General features: G+C 35.3%; 1 protein-coding gene across 4 annotated transcripts in view; it reads left to right on the forward strand.

The window, feature by feature from the left end:
• Window positions 1–22,886, forward strand: part of TLK2 (tousled like kinase 2) — a 188,758-nt gene that overhangs the window by 102,710 nt on the left and 63,162 nt on the right. For all 4 annotated transcript variants that reach the window (XM_069076230.1, XM_069076229.1, XM_069076232.1 and 1 more), the window contains one exon: window positions 2,283–2,419. In XM_069076230.1, the coding sequence (XP_068932331.1) occupies window positions 2,283–2,419 (137 nt within the window). The remainder of the gene's footprint in view (window positions 1–2,282; window positions 2,420–22,886) is intronic.

A 22,886-nucleotide genomic window follows, 5' to 3' on the forward strand; every position in this document is an offset into this window, starting at 1 on the left:
ATCATAGAATACAATATTCCAAAAAGCTAAAGATACAGGAATAGAACCAAGAATAATAATTCTACAATGGAAAACAGCCCTTTAGTGGAATAGAAGACTTTAAAGCATTTCTGATTCAAAGACCAAAGCTGAAGAGGAACTTTGAAATGCAAACACAGAAGGTCAGGAGAAGCTTAGGAAAGTAAATTAATTTGAGCACTTTGTTAAGGCTATAAAACAATATCCTAATGGAGAGAAGAAACAAGTGTCTCTTCAGGATCCTAATGTCTTCAAAGGTATTAAAGAACTTAAATAAGAAAAATGGAGGATCTGGAAGTACATTGGTTTTGTTCTAAGATTTTTGAGGGGAAAAAGAAGGGAGGGTAAAAGGAATACACTAGTATAGAAAGGAAGAAAAGGAGATGGAACTTGATGTTTCTCATAATTGTGGTACATGAGAAAAAGAAATATACAAACATGGAGGGAGGGTTGGGGAGATCATGCATCAAATGAATTTACTCTTAGCTGAAATGGACAAAGGGAAGGTTGAAAATATTTGGCACTGACACATGCATCACACATAATGAATTCATTGTAAAAATATATCCAGCAGGGGCGGCTTGGTGATGCAGTGAATAGAGCACCAGCCCTGGAGTCAGGAGGACTTGAGTTCAAATAAGGCCTCAGACACTTAACACTAGCCATGTGACCTTGGTCAAGTCACTTAACCCCAATTGCCCTGCTTTCCCCTCTCCAAAAAGCAAAAAAAAAATAACTGTGTGTGTGTGTTTGTGTGTATAATCTCCAGCATAACTGATAAATAAGTAGAAGTTGATAAAGAGAGGGAAGAGAACAGTCACAAGCAAAATAAACTTCCTGATCCTGAAGAGGTGATTGAAAGGAAAGGGGAAAAAAAACAACAACAAAGACATGCATAAACAGTCATAGTGCAATATCAATGGGAGATGACTGAACAAATTGTAGTATATTAATGTTGTGGGATATTAATATGCTGAAGGAAATGTCAAAAGATGATTTCAAAGGATCCAAGGTACTATGAGTTGATGCACTGTGAAGTGAGAAAAACCAGGAGAACAATTTTTACATGGATATAGCAAGATCATAAAGAAAAACAGCTTTGAATGGCTTACGAGCTCTTATCAAAGCAATGACCAAACCTACTTCCCAACAGAGAGGTGATGAATTCAAAGTACAGAAATAGGCCTATATTTTTGTACATGACTGCTCTGTAATGGATTTGGTTTACATATTTTTTATGAGTTCTTTCCTCCCTTTATTTTTAGTAGATGTGGGGAGAAAGAGCATTAGTATTAATGCTCCCCAAAAAAAGGGCCATTAAATTTTTTTTAAATGCTTAGAAGAGAGCAGAAGGAAGTTCAGAAGGAAGCCCAGACAAGTGGTGAAGTTTGAAAGTAACATGAAACTTACACACTTAAAAAAAAAAAAAAACAACAACCCCAAAATCAAATGCTATGAGATTTATAGTTTTGTTTGTTAAAATCCCCTTTTAATGTTGTGTGTATGGAATTTCTTTTTTTAACGTTTGAAATAAAAAAATAATAAAGATCCCAGGGACGAGATACTAAAACCTTCTATCTCAGAAAAGGTGAGGGACTACTGAGGAAATATGCTATTTTTATTGTCAGATTCAATCACTGGTGGTTTTTGTGTAATTATTTTGCTTTGTGACAAGGGAAGGTTTGAAAAGAGTTTGATTTATAGACAAATAAATAAAATACATCTTTTTTTTTCTTTTTTTCCCCCTGTTTATCAAGAGAGGCAAAAAAGCCTCTTTTGAGTTTTGTATGTAAAGATCAAATTTTTATTGAGCTCTGGCCTTTTCATCAGGAAGGTCTGGAAGTCTCTTATTTCATTGAATGTCCATCTCCTTGCCCAAAAGATTATGCTCAATTTTGCTGGGTAGTTGATTCTTGGTTGAAACACATTTCTTAAAGGAAAAGAAGGATAAACTTTATAAAGAAGGAATTAATTCTAAAAGGTGTGACTTCCATTCAGAAAATCTAGATATTTCTATCTAGATATTTCATTCTGCTAGAAAACTGGGTATTAGTATATATTGTATTACTGTAATATTATTTGTTACCATTGTTGTTAAATACTTATTGGTAGTGACTATTTGAGGTGTTAAATATTGTTTTTAGATGGCCTTGCTTTACCCTTGTAAACAGCAGAAAGTCTTGTGTTTATAAGAATGAGTAAGTGATGATGGTTCCATATCATGTTTCCTCTTCTTTCATTCCCATTTTATCTTTTTTCTTTAGTCAAAGCAAGAGAAGATGGCATGCAGGGATAAAAGCATGCAGGACCGCTTGAGACTAGGTCACTTCACTACTGTCCGACATGGAGCCTCTTTCACTGAACAGTGGACAGATGGTTATGCTTTCCAGAATCTTATCAAGTAAGTTTATTTACCTGAATTAGTAGTTGAAAAATTTCATTTTTACTAATCAGTATTTTATATTCTTTGACTTTGTTAGTGTTTAGTAAAAAAAAAAAATTAATACTTTTTATGCCCATTGACTTCATCTAGTTTTGGTCATTATAGATGAAAAGAGATTATAGAGAAATTAGGTTTAGAAAAGAGTACTTAACTGAATATCAAAGGAAAAACTATAGGAAAAGTTTTATTTTGTTTTATAATTGTTAACTCTTAAGCCTGAATAAAAGAAGCTCGACGGCCTGGCTTTATTTTTTATTTATTTTCAAGTGTGTGGAGTGTTTTTACAAAAGACTTACTGAGTATGTTTTTCTATATCCAGAGAAGCGTAAACTAGAAGTGGGCTGAAATTTAAAATGGGGACTTAGCCATGAGGAAGAATTTATTTACTTTTAGGGTTGAAAATAAGATGGGGGGGGCGGCTAGGTGGCACAGTGAATAGAGCACCAGCCCTGGAGTCAGGAGGACTTGTTCAAATCCGGCCTCAGACACTTAACACTTACTAGCCGTGTGACCTTGGGCAAGTCACTTAACCCCAATTGCCCTGCCTTCCCCCTCCAAAAAGCAAAAAAAAAAAAGAAAGAAAAGAAAAGAAAATGGGGTATGGGAGAAATGTTAGTAATCTCTGTTCCTAAAGCTAAACATATTTGCAGTCTATAATAAATTTACTTATAATTCCACCTGAGAGCAAGTGCCGCAGATGATTGGGGATTATTAGCTGCTAAGTCTTTTCTAAATTGTTCTGAAATGATGTTGTACTTAAGCCATAGCCATTGTCTACAGAAGGGCAATAAGACTTAGGCTCTGTTTTTATCCTTTGAAAGGATTATCTAGCTAGTACTTTTCAAATATTTTGAGGTTTTGGAGCCTCAATATTGTTATTTAGACCAATGGTATTCAAAATATTTTGTCTGTGGCCTATTTGAATGCAAAAGAACTGCATCCCACTCCATATCACCAAAAGAACCTTCCAGAACAAACAACCCACTAGGATTTATTGAAATAATCTCTTTTTAAATATTTAAAAAAAGTTTTATCTGTTTTGTTATTATAATATGCACATTTATAAATTACTTCCGCTACATGAAAGGTAAAAATTTCGTAACAAAGTAAAACTAATAATAATAGTGACTTTGCCCGAAAATGCATGCAGTATTTCACTTCTATAGCAACTCTACATCCCTAGTATTAACATTAATAGAAATCTATTTTCTCCTACCCTACCACCCATTGGGAAAAAAAAGGAAAGGAAGGGAAAAACGAATTTTCTTAACAGTTGTAAAAGTTGAGCAAAACATTCTCTGAATGTCTGTATACAACACACAAATATGTGTGTGTATATGTATGTATGTATGTCTCATTTTACACCCTAAGTCCATCACCTCTTAATAATAGATATTGATATTTATCATCAGTTGTCCTCTGGAACCTTGTTTTACATTGTTGTTATTGTATGAATTGTTCTCCTGGTTGTGCTAATTCTTCATCAATTTATGAAAGTTCTTAAAGTTGTTGGTAATTATAGCACTGATGTTATAGTAGAAATCATTCTTTTGGTTCTGCTGAGTTTGCTTTGCATCATTTTGTTTATGTCTCTGTTTCTTTGAAATCATCTATTTCTTCATTTCTTAAAAGTTCACTGGTATTCCATTAATTCATATACCACAACTTATTCAGTCATTGTTAAATTAATGGTTATCCTTTTAGTTTCCAGAGGGTTTTTGTTACTACAAAATGAGCTGTTAAAAATATTTTTGTGCATTTCTTCTTTCTTTGAACAATTTTGGGGCCTGTAATCCCAAATTTATTTTCATAATGGTTGTACCAATTCATAGGATCATCAGCAAGGTGTCAGTGTGTCTGTTTTCCTATAGTTTCTACAATATTTATTATTTTCTTTTTTGGTCATGTCTGCCACTCTTAGGGGTTTGTGGTGGAATGTTAGAATTGCTTTAGTTTGCATTTTTCTAATTAGTAGTGATAAGAAGGCAGTTTTTTATATGGCAAATTTTCTTCCCTTTAGGATTGCCTGTTCATATCCTTAGACCAGTTATGAATTGGGGAATAGTTCTTTTTCTTACAAAATTTGAATCAATTCCTTATATAATCATACAAACGAGACCATTTTTAAAGAACTTTACTATTGTGATTTTGTCCCACCTTGTTTCCCTTTTAATGTCTGCTTAGATGTGTGTGTGTAAAACCTTTTAATATTGTATCATCAAAATTAACTATTATATCCTTTGAAATTTCTTTAACATCTCAAATTAGTGGTTTATTTTTTTGCTCTTTTAAAAAAAAAACAAACTCTAGTTTTATTAATTCAGTGTTTTTAATTTTAATTTTTCTTAATTATGTTAATCTTTAACATTTTAGTATTTAAAGTTTTCAAATTAATTTTTCATTTCTGTTTTTTTCTTTGACCTATCAATTCTTTAGGATTACGTTTAGTCTACAATTGATTTTTAAAAATGTTTGCCTAATTACAGAAAACTTTATTAATTTTTTTAAAAATTTAATTTATAGGGGCAGCTAGGTGGCACAGTGAATGGGTCACTGACCCTGGAGTCAGGAAGACATGAGGCCATCAAAATGGCCTCAGACACTTAGCACACACATGCACACACAAAACTAACCGTGTGGCCTTGGGCAAGTCACTTAACCCCAATTGCCCTCCAAAAAGCAAAAAAAAATTTTTTTAAATTTATATTCACAGGTCAGCCTTTTTTCCTTTTTGTGTTCTCTGCCCTCCATTGAGAAAGCAAGAAAAACCAACATTAAAAATATGTATAGTCATATAAAACAAATTTTGTATTTGCCATGTGTAAAAAAAAAAATCTCAACTGGCTCTTTGAATCCATCATCTCTTTGACAGGAGTTGGGCAGTATCTATCATGAATCCTAAAGAATTATGCTGGATTATTGTGTTGATCAGCATTCCCAAGTCTTCTTTCCTTCCTTTGTTTAAAAAAGTGCTTCTTATAAACAACATATTGTATCATTTTGCTTTCTAATCTGTTCTTTAACTACATGTTATAGTGAATAGACAGCTAGGCCTGAAGTCAGAAAGACTTAAGGTCCAACCTCAGTTGATTACTTAGCAATGTGACCTAGGGCAAATCACTTAAGCTATCAGTCTTCTCAATTGTAAAAATTGGGAATAATTTCACTTTACCTTCCAGGGTTATTGTGAGACTCAAATGAAACTGTATTTATAAAGTGTAGTAGGTACTATAGCTATTATTATTGCTGTTATTTTTTAATCACTTCCATTTTATTGATGAGTTCATCCACTTTACAGTTACAGTGTTAATTGTATATTTTCCTGGATTCTATCTTTTATTTTTCTACTCTATATATTTCTCATGCCACATTTATTTCAAGTTGTTACCCTTTATTGTTTCCTTCTTGTTTTTAAACAATACTTTTTAAACTTTTGGCTTCTTGAAAAAAATTATAACATCCTGAAGCTTCCCCTTTTCCTGTTCCTATCAGTCCCTGTCAAGTTGAATATATTTCTACACTAAACTCTGTGTCTGCGTTCTTCCCTCTTTTACTCAGTTTAGATTCCCCTTACTCCTTCCATGTTTATATACAATTCTGTTTTTGCACAACTCAGTTATGTTAAGTTCTACTATTTTTCTTTCATTTACATTTAATGTATCTTCTCCTACCTTTTTCATTTTTCTTATACCTTTTTTCCCTTTTTCAAATGCTTTATTAACTTCTGATTTACATCATTCATTTCTGCCAGATTTTGAATTACAAATTTTCTCCCCATTTTTCCCCTACCCACCACCCCAAAATAGCAGTCCCACAGGATATCCCCTCCTCTAATCTGCTCTCTCCCATATTTTCTCCCGTACCCCTTTTGACTTTTCCAGTAGGGCATGGTGGATCTCTATGCCCCAGTGCCTGTATATCTTATTTCCCAGTTACGTGTAAAATAGTATTAATAATACTATATATATATGTATATATGTGTGTATATATATATATATATATATAAAGATATGATTTTAAACTTTGAATTTCAGATTCATTTCCTTCCTCCCTTGTCAACCACCCTTACTGGGAAGATAAGCAGTTCAGAATAGGTTGTACATATGTAGCTAATGCAAAACATTAACATACCGTGTTTCCCTGATAATAAGACACTGTCTTATTATTTTTTTGGACAGAAAAACACCAGAGGGCTTATTTTAATGAACATTGACAGCAATTTTAATAAACAGGTAGATGTGAACAAAAAAATGTACCTTTATTCAATAAGCAAATCACTGGGGAAGAACAGGATGACGCGCTCACTGCTGCAGCTCTGATTGGTTGCAGCTTGGAGCGCAGCGTGCGTTCACGGGGGGGGGCCGGTGCATTAGCAATCTCAGTAGGGCTTATTTTAGAGGAATCTTACACAGTAAGGGGAGGGCTTATTTTCGGGATAGGTCTTATTATCGGGGAAACACGGTAGTAGATATATTGTAAAAGACTGCCTATATTTCCCTCCCTCCTATCCCACCACCCATTTGTTCTATTCTCTACTTTGATCCCGTTCCTTTTCAAAAGTGAGTGCTTCCGACTCCCCCCCCCCCTAGCTTTCCCTCCCTTCCATCATCCCCCCTCTCATCCCCTTCCCCCTACTCTCCTGTACGGTGAGATACCCTATTTGGTGTGTATTTCATTCCCTCCCCAAGCCAAATTCAGTGAGAATAAGGTTGACCCATTCCCTTTTTTCTTCCTAGTCTTCCCCTCCATTGTAACCATTTTCCCTTGCCTCTTCTTTATGAGATAGTTTATCCCATTCTGTCTCTCCCTATCTCCTCTAATTATATTCTTCTCTCACCTCTTAATGTCACCTTTTAAATATCATCCCTTCTGATTAAATTGGACCTGTGCCCTCTATCTATATATACTTGTAAACATATATACACACATTCACATATGTATTCATATGCCCATATACCCTCTGATGTAGCCATATATGTATATATATGTATATTTCTATTCCCTTCACCAATTTGCATACTGAGAAAAGTTTCATCAGTTACAATTATTGTTTTTCCATGTAGGAATGTTAATAGTTCAACTTTGATCAGTGGCATATGATTTCTTTTCCCTGTTTACCTTCTCAAGCTGAATGTCACATTTGCTATTCAACTCTGTTTTTTTCATCAAGAATGCTTTAAAAGTCCACTATTCCACTGAATGACCATATTTTCCCCTGAAAGATGATACTCAGTTTTGCTGGGTAGGTGACTCTTGGTTTTAATCCCAGCTCCTCTGCCCTCCAGAATGTCCTATTCCAGGCCCTTCGATCCCTCAGTGTAGAAGCTGCCAGATCCTGGGTTATCCTGATTGTGTTTCCACAATATTCAAATTGTTTCTTCCTAGCTGCTCGTAATATTCTTCCCTCTCCTTGATCTGAGAATTCCGGAGCCTGTCTATAATATTCCTAGGAGTCTTCTTTTTGGGATCTTTTTCAGGAGGTGATGGGTGGATTCTTTCAACCTTTATTTTGCCTTCTGGTTCTAAAACATCAGGGCAATTTTCCTTGAGAATGTCTTGGAGGGTGATTTTAGGTTCTTTCTTTGATCATAGCTTTCAGGTAGTCCAATAATTTTTAAGTTATCTTTCCTGGATCTATTTTCCAGGTCAGTGGTTTTTCCCATGAGATATTTCACATTGCCTTCTATTCTTCCATTTGTTTGGATCTGTTTAACAGCATCTTGATTTCTCTTAATGGCACTAGCTTTCCTTTGGTCCATTCTGAATATGAGGGAATGATTCTCCTCAGTGAGCTTTTGAGATTCTTTTTCCATCTGGCAAATTTGGCTTTTTAAGGCATTCCTCTCCTCAATGCCTTTTTTTTTTTAAAGCAGTTGGGGTGAAGTAACTTGCTCAAGGTTACATTGCCAGTTATTTTTGTATGGCTGTTAAGTATCTGAGGCTGAAACCGATCCTAGGTCTTCCGACTCCAGGGCCAGTGCTCTTACTCATTGTGCTACCTGGCCGCCCCTGCCTTTTTGAGCCTCTTTTGCCATTTGAGTTAGTCTGTTTTTAAGGTGTTATTTTCCTCAGTCAGGCTGTTGACTCTCCTTTCATAATTTTCTTGCATTATTCTCATTTCTCTTCCCAATTTTTCCTCTACTTCTCTTATTTGTTTTTCAAAATCCTTCTTAAGGTCTTCTATGGCCTGTATCCAGCTTGTATTTTCCTTTGAAGCTTTTGGTGCAGGTGTTCTGACTTCACTGTCTTCCTCCTGTTCCATGCTTTGATTCTTTTTGTCCCCAAAATAGGAGTCTAATGTTGGATTCTTCTGTTTGCTTTGCCTCCTTTTCCTTTTCATGTCACCACTAAGTCACTTGACCCCTGAGCTTTTTGCCACAGTAGGACTCTGCCACCAGAAAGGGGAGCTTCATACCAAATGCTGAGGTTTTCTCAGATGCCAGAGGTATTAGTTGAGTACCCTCTCTAAAGCCTCCACATGCCCTGGCAATCTGGTCAAACACCCCAGGACCTCCACCCAAGATAGCAATGCAGATCCTAGCAGGTTAGGGATTAAAATCCTAGCAGGTTAGGGATTAAAATCCTAGCAGGTTAGGAAAAAAGCAAGAGCAATTACCCCTCTGATGTCCCTTGGTTCCCCTTCAGTCTGCAGGCCAGGAACTGAAGCTGCAAGGTGTCGCCAGCCTGTGCCCAGGTGTCTCAGCAGTTTCTCGCCCTGGGGGCAAAAGCTGACGCACTCCCAACTACTGGTCCCAATGTCCACACTGCACTGACCTCTCACTTTGTCCTTGGCATCTATGTGTTGATAAATCTGGAAACGGCCACAGCTGCTGGTGATCTGGAGTCCCTCTAGCTAGTGGTTGGTCAGACCCACCCTGGGGCTAAAACCTCAGGCTTACACGGGACTGGGGTTGGCTCCTAGAGTGCTGCGCTGGCTGATTTTTGCCAGCCTGCTGGGCTGTCCTCAGCCAAAGGTTAGCTTCTCTGTGTTATTTTGTGGGTTCTGTATCTCTAAAGTTTGTTCAGAGTCCCCTTTTACATGGATTGGGGAAGTTGTAAGCTGGAGCAGTGCGGAGGTTCTGCTTCTACTCCGCTATCTTGTCTCTGCCCTCATTTTTCTTATATCTTTAAAACATAATAAAAATAGGTCTTTTTTTTTTTTTTTAAGCAATTGGGGTTAAGTAACTTGCTCAAGGTTATACAGCCCATTATTTCTGGGTGTGGTGCTAAGTATCTGAGCTTGGATTCAATGCCAGGTCATCTGGACTGTGGGGCTGGTACTCTTACTCACTGTGCTACCTGACCGCCCCTAGGTATTTTTTCTTAGTTTAGTATACCTATTACTCCTTGTAACAAAAGGATGCTATAAGAAACGTTCTAACATCTACCTTCTCCATTAGAATATAAATTTTGTACTTCTAAAGTCCTTTCTGATTATTTACTTACAATTGCTTTTTTTATTTTTCTCTTGAATTGCATATTAATATCTCTCTTTTTTAAAAAATGTGTTTGTTTCCTTTTAGTTTACAGGATTCAATTCCACAATTCCTTGAGTTTCACATTTTGTCCCTCTCCTCCCCCCCCCACCCACCCATGGCTGCATATAGTCAAGTATAGGTTCTGTAAATACTTTCACATTTTACATTAGTCAGGTTATATAGATGGATTGTATCAGATGGAATGAAAAATCGTAAAGAGGACATAAAAACAAACAAGAAAAGGAGAAAGATCAGGTATTTTGCTTCCATCTGCATATAAACTCAGTTCTTTCTAGTTCTTTCTCTGGATGCATACGTTTCTTTCCATCATTAGTCTTTTGGGATTGACTTGTATCACTGCATTGCGGAGAAGAGTCCAGCCTATCAGAGTTGGTCATCACACATACGTTGTGTCTATAATTGTGTACAAATTTCTCCTGGTTCTACTCTTCTCACTCAGCATCAGTTCGTATAAGCCTCTCCAGGTAAATATGAAGACTGTCTGCTCCTCGTTTCTTATAGCACAATAGTATTCCATAGCATGCATATACCACAACTTGTTCAGCCATTCCCCAATTGATGGGTACCCTCTTAATTTCCAATTCTTTGCCACCACAAAAAGAGCTGCTATATTGTACATATGGGTCTTCCTCCCACTTCTATGATCTCTTTGGGATATAACCCTAGGAGTGGTATTGCTGGGTCAAAGGATATGAAAGTATTTATAGCCCTTTGGGCATAATTCCAGATTGCTCTCCAGAAAGGCTGGATTACTTCACAACTCCACCAGCGGATGCATTAGTGTTCCAATTTCCCCACATCCTCTCCAGCATTTGTCATTTTCCTGTTTTGTCATCTTAGCCAATCTGACTGGTGAGATGTGGTACCTCAGAGTTGTTTTGATTTGCATTTCTCTAATCAATAGTGATTTAGAGCATTTCTTCATGTGCTTATAGATATCTTCAATTCCTTTCTCTGAAAATTGTCTGTTCATATCCTTTGACCATTTATCAATTGGGGAATTACTTGTATTCTTATAAATTTGATTCAATTCTCTGTATATTTTAGAAATGCGTCCTTTGTCAGAGACATAGGTCGTAAAGATTCTTTCCCAATTTCCCACCTCCCCCTTAATCTTGGTTACATTGGCTTTGTTTGTACAGAAGCTTTTCAATTTCATGTAGTCAAAATTATCCATTTTACATTTTATAATGTTCTCTAATTCTTGTTTAGTCATGAAGTCTTTCCCTCTCCACAAATCTGACAGGTAAACTATTCCTTGTTTTCCAAGACTGCTTACAGTATCAACCTTTATACTTAGATCATGTACCCATTTAGACTTGATTTTGATATATGGTGTTAGATAATGTTCTATGCCCAGTTTCTGCCATACTATATTCCAGTTTTCCCAGCAGTTTTTTTCATATAGTGAGTTCTTATCCCCAAAAGTGGAGTCTTGGGGTTTATCAAACAATATATTACTATAGTCATTGACTTCTGAGTCTCGTGTGCCTAATCTTTTCCATTGATCCACTACTCTTTTCTTCAGCCAGTACCAAGTAGTTTTGATGACTGCTGCTTTATAATACAGAGTGAAATCTGGTATAGCTAGTCCACCTTCCCTACCATTTCTTTTCATAAATTCCCTTGATATTCTGGACTGTTTATTCTTCCAAATGAATTTTGTTACTATTTATTTTCTAGTGCTGTAGTTTTTTGGTAAATTAATTGGTATGGCACTAAATATATAATTTAATTTAGGTAAAATTGTCATTTTTTACTATATTAGCTCGACCCAGCCATGAGCAATTGATATTTTTCCAATTAGTTAGATCTCACTTTATTTGTGTGAAAAGTGTTTTGTAGTTATGGTCATATAGATCTGGGTTTGTTTTGGCAGGTAGATGCCCAAATATTTTATAATGTCTACAGTAACTTTAAATGGGATTTCTCTTTCTATCTCTTGCTGTTGAATTTCATTGGAAATATATAGGAATGTCAAGGATTTATATGGGTTTATTTTATATCCTGCAACTTTGCCAAATTTATTTATTGTCTCAAGTAGTTTTTTACTTGATTCTCTAGGATTCTCTACGTATACCATCATATCATCTGCAAAGAGTGATAGCTCGGTTTCTTCTTTGCCTAATTTGATTCCTTTGATTTCTTTTTCCTCTCTAATTGCTACTGCTAACATTTCTAGTAACAGATTGAATAAGAGTAGGGTGATAGTGGACATCCTTGTTTCACCTTTGATCTTATGGGAAATGCTTCTAGCTTCTCCTTATTACATACAATACTTGCTGATGGCTTTAAATAGATGCTGCCTATTATTTTAAGGAAGACTCCTTTTATTCCTATACTTTCTAATGTTTTTAATAGGAATGGATGTTGTATTTTGTCAAAAGCCTTTTCTGCATGTATTGAGATGATCATGTGGTTTCTGCTAGTTTTATTGTTGATATGATCAATTATTCTGATGGTTTTCCTAATGTTAAACCATCCTTGCATTCCTGGAATAAATCCTACCTGATCAAAGTATATTATTCTTGAGATAAGTAGCTGTAGTCTTTTTGTTAGTATTTTATTTAGAATTTTTGCATATATATATATATTCATGAGGGAGATTGGGCTATAATTTTCTTTCTGTTTTATCTCTTCCTGATTTAGGTATCAGTACCATATTTGTGTCATAAAAAGAATTTGGTAGGACTCCTTCTTCACTAGTTTTCCCAAAGAGTTTGTAGAGTATTGGAATCAGTTGTTCTTTAAATGTTTGATAGAATTCACTAGTACATCCATCTGGCCCTGGAGATTTTTTCCTAGGGAGTTGACTGATGGCTTGTTCAATTTCTTTTTCTGAGATGGGGTTATTAAAGTAATTTTAAAGTAATTTACTTCCTCTTCAGTTAACCTGGGCAACTTGTATTTTTCTAAGTATTCATCCATTTCCCTAAGATTGCCAAATTTATATGCATACAATTGGGAAAAATAATTCCTAATTATTGTTTTGATTTCCTCTTCATTGGAGGTAGATTCACCCTTTTCATTTTTGATACTCATAATTTGGTTTTCTTTCTTTTTTTTTTATTATATTGACTAAGGGTCTATCAATTTTGTTGTTTTTTTTTTCATAAAACCTGCTCTTAGTTTTATTTATTAATTCAATAGTTTTCTTAATTTCAATTTTATTAATCTCCCCTTTGGTTTTCAATATTTCTAATTTAGTATTTAATTGAGGGTTTTGAGTTTGTTCTTTTTCTAGGTTTCTCAATTGCATGCCTAATTTGTTGACCTCCCTTTTCTCTAATTTATTCATGTATGCAATCAGGGATATAAAACTTCCCCTAAGAACTGCCTTTAATGCATCCCACAAGTTTTGGTATGTTGTCTCATTATTATCATTCTCTTAAATGAAATTACTGATTGTTTCTATAATTTCTTGTTTGACCCACTCATTCTTTACGATTAAATTGTTTAGTTTCCAATTATTTTTTAGTCTGTCGTTCCGTGGCTTTGTATTGCATCATGATCTGAGATGCATGAATTTAATATTTCTACCTTAATGCATAGAATTGTGAGATTTTTATGCCCTAGAACGTGGTCAGAGATCTGTCATACCTATCCCCTCTAAAATTCTGTTCACCTCCTTAACTTCTTTCTTGTTCATTTTGAGGTTGGATTTATCCAGTTCAGAGAGGGGGAGATTAAGGTCTTCCACTAGTATAGTTTTGCTATCTATTTCTTCCTCTAAAAATTCCTTTACCTTCTCTAGGAATTTGGATGCTATACTACTTGGTGCATATATGTTACATAATGATATTGCTTCATTCTCAATGGTGCCTTTTAGCAGGATATAGTTTCCTTCCTTATCTACTTTAGTTAGGTCAGTTTTTGCTTTTGATTTATCTGACATAAGGATTGCTACTCCTGCTTTTTTACTTTAGCTGAGGCATGATATATTTTACTCCAGCCTTTTGCTTTCACCCTGTGTGTATCCCTCTGTTTCAGATGTGTTTCTTGTAAACAGAAATGTTCACATTTCTTGTAAAAAAAAGTTTACATTTCATGTAAAAAAAATAATGTACGATTATGATTTTTAATCCATTCTGCTATCCATCTGTTTTATGGGAGAGTTCATTCCATTCACATTTACAGTTATGATTGTTATCTGTTTTCTTTCCCTCCATCTTATTCCCTCCCCTATTAATGCTCATATTTTCCCCCTCTTCTCCCTTCACCCTCTTAATAGTTTTCCTTTTGAACACCTCCTCCCTTAGTATTCCCTATCAGCCCCCTTTCCTTCTCTTCCCCTTTCTCCTTTCTTCTTCCCTCCCCACTAACTAACCCTCCCCTGCCCCTCATTTTGTAGCCCTTTCCCCCTCCTACTGCCTGTAGGATATTTTTATACTTAATGAAGTATGTTATTTCTTCTTCGTACCATGTGTGACAGGAACAAATCTTATGCGAAGTTCCTCTCCCTCCCCTCTTTCCCTCTAAAATGTTACTTTTTGCGTTTCTTCTCCATAGAGTCCTATGCTTAACTGGTTGTTATACCCTCCTTGCACTGGAACCAATGAGGGAAAAGCTCATATGATTTTCATCTCCCTCCCTTCTTTTCCTCTGCTATACTGTTTTTATGCCTCTTTGTGATGTACCCTTTTCCACTTCATTCCTCTTCTTCCATTGCAGTCCCTTTATAGCCCTTAATAAGATTTTTTTTTAATTGTCATTTTGTGTATTTTATACTCCTGCCCCTCTACTTGTCCATAACCACTTTGCTCTTATCAAATAGCACGGAGGGTATGTGTGTGTGTGTGTGTGTGTGTGTGTGTGTGTGTGTGTGTGTGTTTTCCTTGTTTACCTTTCTTTGTCACTGTTGCATCTTGTAATTGGAGGTTGAATTTTCTATTGAGTTCTGGCTTTTTTATCAGGAAGGTCTATAAATCTGTTATATCGTTGAATGACCATCTCTTTGCCTGGAAGAATATGCTCAGTCTCCCTGGGTATGTGATCCTTGGTTGTAACCCGAGCTCTTTTGCCTTATGGAAAATTGTATTCCACTGCCTCAGATTTTCCACTGTAGAGGCTGCCAAATTCTGTGTGATCCTCACTGTGGACCGTTGATATTTGAATTGTTTCTTTCTGTCCACTTGAAGTATTTTCTCTTTTATCTGGTAGTTCTGGAGTTTGGCCACAACAGTTCGAGGACTTTTCAGTTTGGATATCTCTTTCAGCAGGTGTCTGGTGGATTCTCTAGATTTCTATTTTACCCTCAGATTCTAGTATCTCAGGGCAGTTTTTCTTAACGAGCTCCTGGAGAATGTTGTCCAGGTTCATTTTTTCATCTTGATTTTCTGGTAGGCCTATGATTCTCAGATTATCTCTCCTGGATCTGTTTTCCAGGTCAGTCATTTTTTCTTTGAGGTATTTTACCTCTTTTTCTAATTTTTCATTCTTGTTTTGTTTGACTAATTCTTGGTTCCTCATAGAGTTATTTGTTTCAATTTGGTTAAATCTAGTTTTTAGCAAATAATTTTCTTTGGTTAATTTTTGGAGCTCCTTTTCCATATCATACACTTTTCTTTTTAGAGGTGTTTTCTTCATTATAATGTTTTTCTAATTCTGCAGTTTTGGTTTTGAGAGAATTATTCATTTTGTCTTCTATCTCTCTCATTTGGTTTTCAAAGTTCCTTTTTCAAACTTCCATCTAGGAGAGCTTTCTGTGCTTGGGACCTGTTCCCTCTTGATGTTTCAGCTGTGGGTGTGGAGTCCACATTGTCTCCCTCTGAGTTTGGTTCCTCCCTGGGAGGATAGTAGGACTCCAGAGTCTTTGTAGTCTGCTTTCTACCCATTTTGAGGCAGGCCCTAGCCACGCCCTTCCTCTAGGGATCCCAAGCCTTTACTGTAGAAGGTTTTGCCCTGAGGCAACAATTGCTATGTTTTTAGGGTCAGAGGGGTTGGGTTCGAGCCGGGGAGGTTCACTCTGTTATCCTGGTCTTTGGAGGTCCTGATAGGGGCTCTTTTTTTTTTTTTTAAATCTCTGGGCTATTAAGTAGCCCCAGGAGTATTTGCTGTCGGGACAGGGGCCCCTGCATTTGGTTCTTAACCTTGCTCTTTCCAGTCCCAGCCCTTTGGTGATAGTCATGGTAGTGGTACTTGTGGTTGGTGAGAAAACTTGCCCTCTCAGGGGCCTTCTCAGCCTGCCTCTGTGTCTGCAGGCTGCACCTTCTGGGCCTGTTTCTCATATTTGTATCTCTTAAGTCCTAATTTATAGTTGTTTTTTTTTTTTGTCATCTGAAGTATTAAAATATCTTCCATTTCATTTGTAGGATGATGCTTAGTTTTGCTGTATAAGTTATTGGTTATAGATTTTTATCTTTTGCCTTAAGGAATATCTCATTCCATGTCCTTTGCTCCTCAAAAGTCTTAGCTGCTACATTTTTCTAAAGTGTTTCTGATTGCAGTTGCTCATTATTTGAAATTTTTCTTTCTGCTGCTTATAATATTTTTCCTTTGACAGGAAGTTTTTGAAGTTGGTAATGATTTTTCTGAGAATTTTTCATTTTGGGGTTTCTTAAGGAAATGATCAGTAAATTCTTTGTATTTTCATATTATTTTCTTTTTTTTTAAGCAATTCTGGTTAAGTAACTTTCTCAAGGTTACACATCATATTATTTTCTTGTCTCAATCGGTGTGGACAATTTTCTTTGATGATTTAAAAAAATAAAGATATCTGATTATTTGGTCTTAGATTTCAGGTAATCGTGTTATTAAGTTATTTCTCTTTAATTTATTTTCTAATTCAGTTGTTGATATTAGATATCTTACATTTTCCATTAATTTCCTGTTCTTTTTACTTTTAAGAAATCATCTTATCTCTTGGGAGTCACTGATTTCCATTAGGTCAATTCTTAGTTTTACAAAAGTTTTTAGTAGGGTCAGGTTTTGTGCCTCCTTTTTTAAGCTATTTATTTCTTTTTCAGTTTCTTTCTCCATATCATTTTTTTCTACTCTACCATCTTAGTATGGAATTTGCATTCTAAATTATTTTAGTTTTAAAATTATGTCTATGGGGTGGCTCGGTGGCTCAATGAATAGAGCACTGGCCCTGTAGTCAGGAGGACCTGAGTTCAAATTTGACCTCAGACATTTAACACAAAAACTAGCCTTGTGACCTTGGGTAAGTCACTTAACCCCAATTGCCCTCCAAAAGAAAAAGGCAAAAAATAATTAAAAAAATAAAGTTATGTCTGTGAAAGATACAAGAAAATTATTTATCCTACTTAGACAATCTAGACATTTTCATATTTTCAACATTACCACTTTTAATACTATTATTTAGACCGCCAAATGGACCCAAACTTTCTAGTTTTAGGTGAATTTTACTTCAGCAGTGTGAATTATTATTTATTTATTTTTAGTTTTCTGCATTCATTTCCATAAGATTTTGAGTTACAAATTTTCTCCCCATCTCTCCCCTGCCCCACACCAGAAGATGGCAAGCATACTGGATACCCCTTCCCCCATTCTGCTGTCTCTTATATGCCCCCCATCCCCTCCTTGCTACCTTAATTCCATGTAGTGCAAGATGGATTTCTATACCCCATTGCCTGTACATCTTATTTTCCAGTTACATAGAAAAACAATTTTTTAATTGGGAAGAGAAATGAGAACAATGCAAGAAAATTATGAAATGAGAGTCAACAACCTGACTGAGGAAAATAACACCTTAAAAAACAGACTGACTCAAATGGCAAAAGAGGTTCAAAAAGGCAATGAGGAGAAGAATGCCTTAAAAAGCCAAATTTGCCAGATGGAAAAAGAATCTCAAAAGCTCACTGAGGAGAATCATTGCTTCAGAATTAGATTGGAGGAAATGGAAGCTAATGACTTTATGAGAAATCAAGATGCTGTTAAACAGATCCAAACAAATGAAAGAATAGAAGGCAATGTGAAATATCTCATGGGAAAAACCACTGACCTGGAAAATAGATCCAGGAGAGATAATTTAAAAATTATTGGACTTCCTGAGAGCCATGACCAAAGTAAGAGCCTGGAAAGCATCCTCCAGGAAGTTCTCAAAGAAAACTGCCCTGATGTTTTAGAACGAGAGGGCAAAATAGAGGTTGAAAGAATCCATCAATCACCTCCTGAAAAAGATCCCAAAAAGAAACCTCCTAGGAATATTATAGCCAGGTTCCCGAATTCCCAGATTAAGGAGAGAATATTACAAGCAGCCAGGAAGAAACAATTTGAATATTGTGGAAACACAATCAGGATAACCCAGGATCTGGCAGCTTCTACACTGAGGGATCGAAGGGCCTGGAATGTGATATTCTGGAGGGCAAAGGAGCTGGGATTAAAAACAAGAGGCACCTACCCATCCAAACTGAGTATCATGTTTCAGGGGAAAATATGGTAATTCAGTGGAATAAAGGACTTTCAAGCATTCTTGCTGAATAAACCAGAGTTGAATAGAAAATTTGACATTTAGATACAAGAAGCAAGAGAAGCATGAGAAGGTAAACAGGGAAAAGAAATCATAAGGAACTTATCAAAGTTGAACAAATTTTTTTTTGAAGCACTCGGGGTTGGGTGACTTGCTCGGGGTTGGGCGGCCAGTTGTTGTTTCTGGGTGTGGTGCTGGGTATCTGGGCCCAGATTTGATCTGGGTCGTCCCGGCACTGGAGCCGGTGCTCTTGCTCGCTGAGCCACCTGGCCAAAGTTGAACTATTAACATTCCTACATGGAAAAACAATAATTGTAACTTATGAAACTTTTCTCAGTAGTTGCAAGGATTAGAAACATATATATATGTCTTTATATGAGGGTATGCGGGCACATGAATACATATGTGAATGTGTGTATATACTTTTACAGGTATACATAGATAGAGAGCACGGGACCAATTTAACAGGAAGGGATGATACTTAAAAGGTGAAAATAAGAGGTGAGAGGAATATAATGAGAGGAGATGGGGAAAGACAGATTGGGGCAAACTTTCATACAGAAGAGGCAAGGGAAAATGGTTATAATGGAGGGGAAGAATAGGAAGGCAAAAGGGAATAGGTTAACCTTATTCTTATTGAATCTGGCTTGAGGAGGGAGGGAAATACACACTCAATAGGTGATCTCATCCTCCAGGAGAATGGGGGGACGGGGATGTGAGGGGGGGTGATGGAAGGGAGGGCAGGCGGGGGGGAGGGAAGTTGGAAGCACCCACTTTTGAAAAGGGACAGGATCAAAGTAGTGAATAGAACAAGTGGGAGGTGGGATAGGAGGGAGGGAAATATAGTCAGTCTTGTACAATACATCTACTACATTATTGTTTTGCATTAGCCGCACTTGTACAACCTATACTGAACTGCTTGTCTCCCCAGTGGGGGTGGGTGGCATGGGAGGAAGGGAATGAATCTGGAATTGCAAGTTTTAAAATCAAATGTTCAAATATATATATATATGTGTGTGTGTGTGTGTGTGTGTGTGTGTGTGTGTGTGTACTATTATTAATACCATCTTACATGTAATTAAGAAAAAAGATATACAGGCACTGAGGCATAGAGATCCACTGGAAAAGGTGAAACAGGTATGGGAGATAATATGGGAGAGAGCAGATTGGAGGTGGGGATATCCTGTGGGACTGCTGTTTTGGGGGGATGGATGGGGGAAAAACAGGGAGAAAATTTGTAACTCAAAATTTGGCAGAAATGAATGATGTAAATCAGAAGTTAATAAAGCATTTAAAAAAATAAAAAAAAAGAATTGTAATATTGATCAATTTGTGTGTACTATTTGTTGTCTACATTTAACTTCTTATTTTCCATCTGCATTGCTCAAAATTTCTCCAAGGATGTTTTGGCAACTTGATGCCAACTTTTGGCATCGTGTATTTCTGTTAAATTAACATGATATGTATAATGTTTATCTTCTTACCCAGTGAGTCATTTGAAAAAATTAGATATTGAAATTCTCACTAAAAGCAACTTAAGTCTGGTGTCTTTTTACTAAGAAACTAAGTTTAATTGCTTCTTACTGATTAGAAGCTTATTTCTAAATATATTAGTTGTGTAATCATAGGAATTTGAGTATTAGTCCAACTGACCTCTTAGTTTATGGCCAACAATTTCTGTAAAACTTTGATTTTTATTTTTTTCTTTTTAATTTATGTCTTTCCCATAATCCCTTTAACAGTTGTCATTTTCCATTTTTGTCATCTTTAGTAATTTGGTGAGTTTAAAGAGGAGCCTCAGTTGTTTTATTTTTCATTACTCTAATTATTACTGATTTAAAACATTTTTCATTAGAATTGTTGGGTTTTTTCCTCTTTAAATATTACCTTTTCATATCCTATGACCATTTGTGTATTGGAGAATGACTTTTGTTCTTTTATATTAGTTCCTCATATATCTTGGGCATCAAATTCTGAGAAACTTACTGAAAAGATTTTCCCCTAGTTAATTGTTTGCTTTCACATTTTAATTATATTGATTAATTATAATAATTTTGTGCAGAAATATTCTGATTAATGTATTAAAATTTTTCCTTTTTAAAATTTTGCATAGTCAAGACTTCTTCTTACCCTAGCCATAGTTATGAAAGATGTTTCCTTCCTTTGTCCTCTATATATGATGTAATTTTTAAATATGTTTATATTTTTAAGTCATGAGTACTAATTGGAGCCTTTAGTGGTATTACAGAGTTTTTGTATTTTCCTAGCAGTTATGTCATTTTAGTCAGTCCTTTTCCCAGTAGTTAATATCCTTCAGTTTAATTGAACATATTGTTATTATATTTGTTTGCTTTGGGATCTTTTGTGCTTAATTTCTTATGTTTTTCTGTTTTTTAACCATAGCAGATGTTTTTGAGGGATACTGTTTTGTAGCTTAGTTTTGAGGTCTGGTACTAGTATTATTTCTACTTCTTCTTCCACCATTTTTGTGTTTTCCGTTGAAGTTCTCGATCTTGTTTCTCCAGATAAATTTCATTATTGTCTTCTTGGACAAACTCATCTTTCAGTTGATTGCTATGATACTGATTCTCTAAGTTAATTCAAATTGTATTATAGTTTAAATTTTATTAGCCTGAACAAATCATGACCAGTTATTTATTTTTCTTCCTTTTTTAGTGTAAAGAGTTCTGTAGTTGTAGTCATATAATTTCTGTGAATGCCTTAGAGCCGTTTTCTCAGATACTGTATACTTTCTGTAGTTTGCTATAATTCTTTTTTCTATTTCTACCTGCTTAGTTTTATTGCTAATATGTAGAGATGCTAATTGATGATTCATTGGGTTTGTTTTTACTAATTATTACTTAGTTGTTAAGAGTTTCAGTTAATTGTTAGTTAACATTCTAGGGTTCTCTAAATTTCATTTAATCATGCCATTTGCGTATCATCATGCATAATAAAATTTCTTTAAATTTTCTTGTCTTTTTTTATAGTGCTGATTAGATAGACATTGTTGCTTTACCCATGACCATATTTGAATGATTTCTAGAGGTTCTTCAGTACAGATAAAGCTCATTCTTGATGTTACATGTTGCAGATGATTTGATGGATGGATCCACTTATTCCTATATTTCTTGGTTTTGTTTTTTACATAAGATGACTTTTCATTTTGTCAAAAGCTACATCTGTTGAAACAGTCATATAAGTTTAAAAACATTTCTGTTATTGATATATGATATATTTTGTTTATAGTTTTCCTTATGTTGAATGAATCTTGCTCTCATGGCATAAATTCAACCTGGCTATCTCTTAAATACATTGCACTAACTTTTCCGATATTTAACTTAATATTTTGAAATCAGTGTTTATGGGAAAATTATTGCTCTATGATTTTCCTTTTTTCATCTGTCTTTTCCTCGTATAGACATCTCTTTCTGATTTAAATATTGGGAAAATATGTCAGAAAGATTGTTGTAGGATGCCATCTTTTCATGTTCTAAACAATTTACTTAAAATTAAATTCAGTTGTACTTTTAAAATGTGATTCTTGGTTTCTCCCCTATCCTTCATTTATGGCTCATCCAGGAAGGTATTTTTCTGCGATTAGATTATTTGAATTCTCTTCATTTAACTTATTTTTGTAAGTATTTGTCTACTTCATTTATGCTTTCACTTTTCGTGGCATAAAATTGTGTGAGATACTTAAAAAAAATTTCTGCTTTATTTGTTATTGTTTTTGCTAGTTTGGTTTCCTTTTTTTGAAAAATACATTACCTAATTGTTCTTTCATATTGGGTTTTCTTTCAGATAACCACTTTCTAGTTTTATTTATCAGTTCAGCTTCATTTTAAATTTTATACCTCTCCTTTGATTTTCTGAAACTTTATTTTTGTATGTAGGGTTTTGGGGTTGGGTGTTTCTTGTTGTTGTTGTTGTATTCTTTGTTTTTTACTTTTCTACATTTAAATGTTTGAAGGGTTAACTATTTTTCCCTAAGGAATGCTTTGGCAAAATCTCAAGAGTTTTGGTACATAATATCAGTGTTATCATTTTCTTTAATGAAATTATGTTATATGTCTGTGGTTTTTTTCTTATTTTCTTTTACCTACCAATTAATTAATTGACATATCTTATTAATTTTTAATCTTTTCTTCAGTGATCCTTTAATTCATGATTATTTAAGGATGCATTAAATATTGCTGTACTTGTTCATTAGGCTTTTAGTACTTTAGCATATGGTCAGCATTTATAAAGACGCCTTTGTATAGCCATGAAATGTGTATATTCATTACCATTCCGATTCATTAATTATTATTGATCTATTATTTCCAAGTTTTTCAAAGAAAAATTTCTGGTCCTTCCTTCCTCTCTCTCCCTCCTTCCCTCCCTCTTTCCCTTCTTTTCTTCCTTCCTTCCCTTCCTCCCTCCCTTTTTCCCTCTCTCCCTCTTTCCCTTCCTTCCTTCCTTCCTTCCTTCCTTCCTTCCTTCCTTCCTTCCT

Source organism: Petaurus breviceps, unplaced genomic scaffold (genome assembly GCF_028583685.1).
Source record: "Petaurus breviceps papuanus isolate PSGF00001 unplaced genomic scaffold, PetGlider_PUasm1.0 90925, whole genome shotgun sequence".
NCBI classification, from domain to species: domain Eukaryota; kingdom Metazoa; phylum Chordata; class Mammalia; order Diprotodontia; family Petauridae; genus Petaurus; species Petaurus breviceps.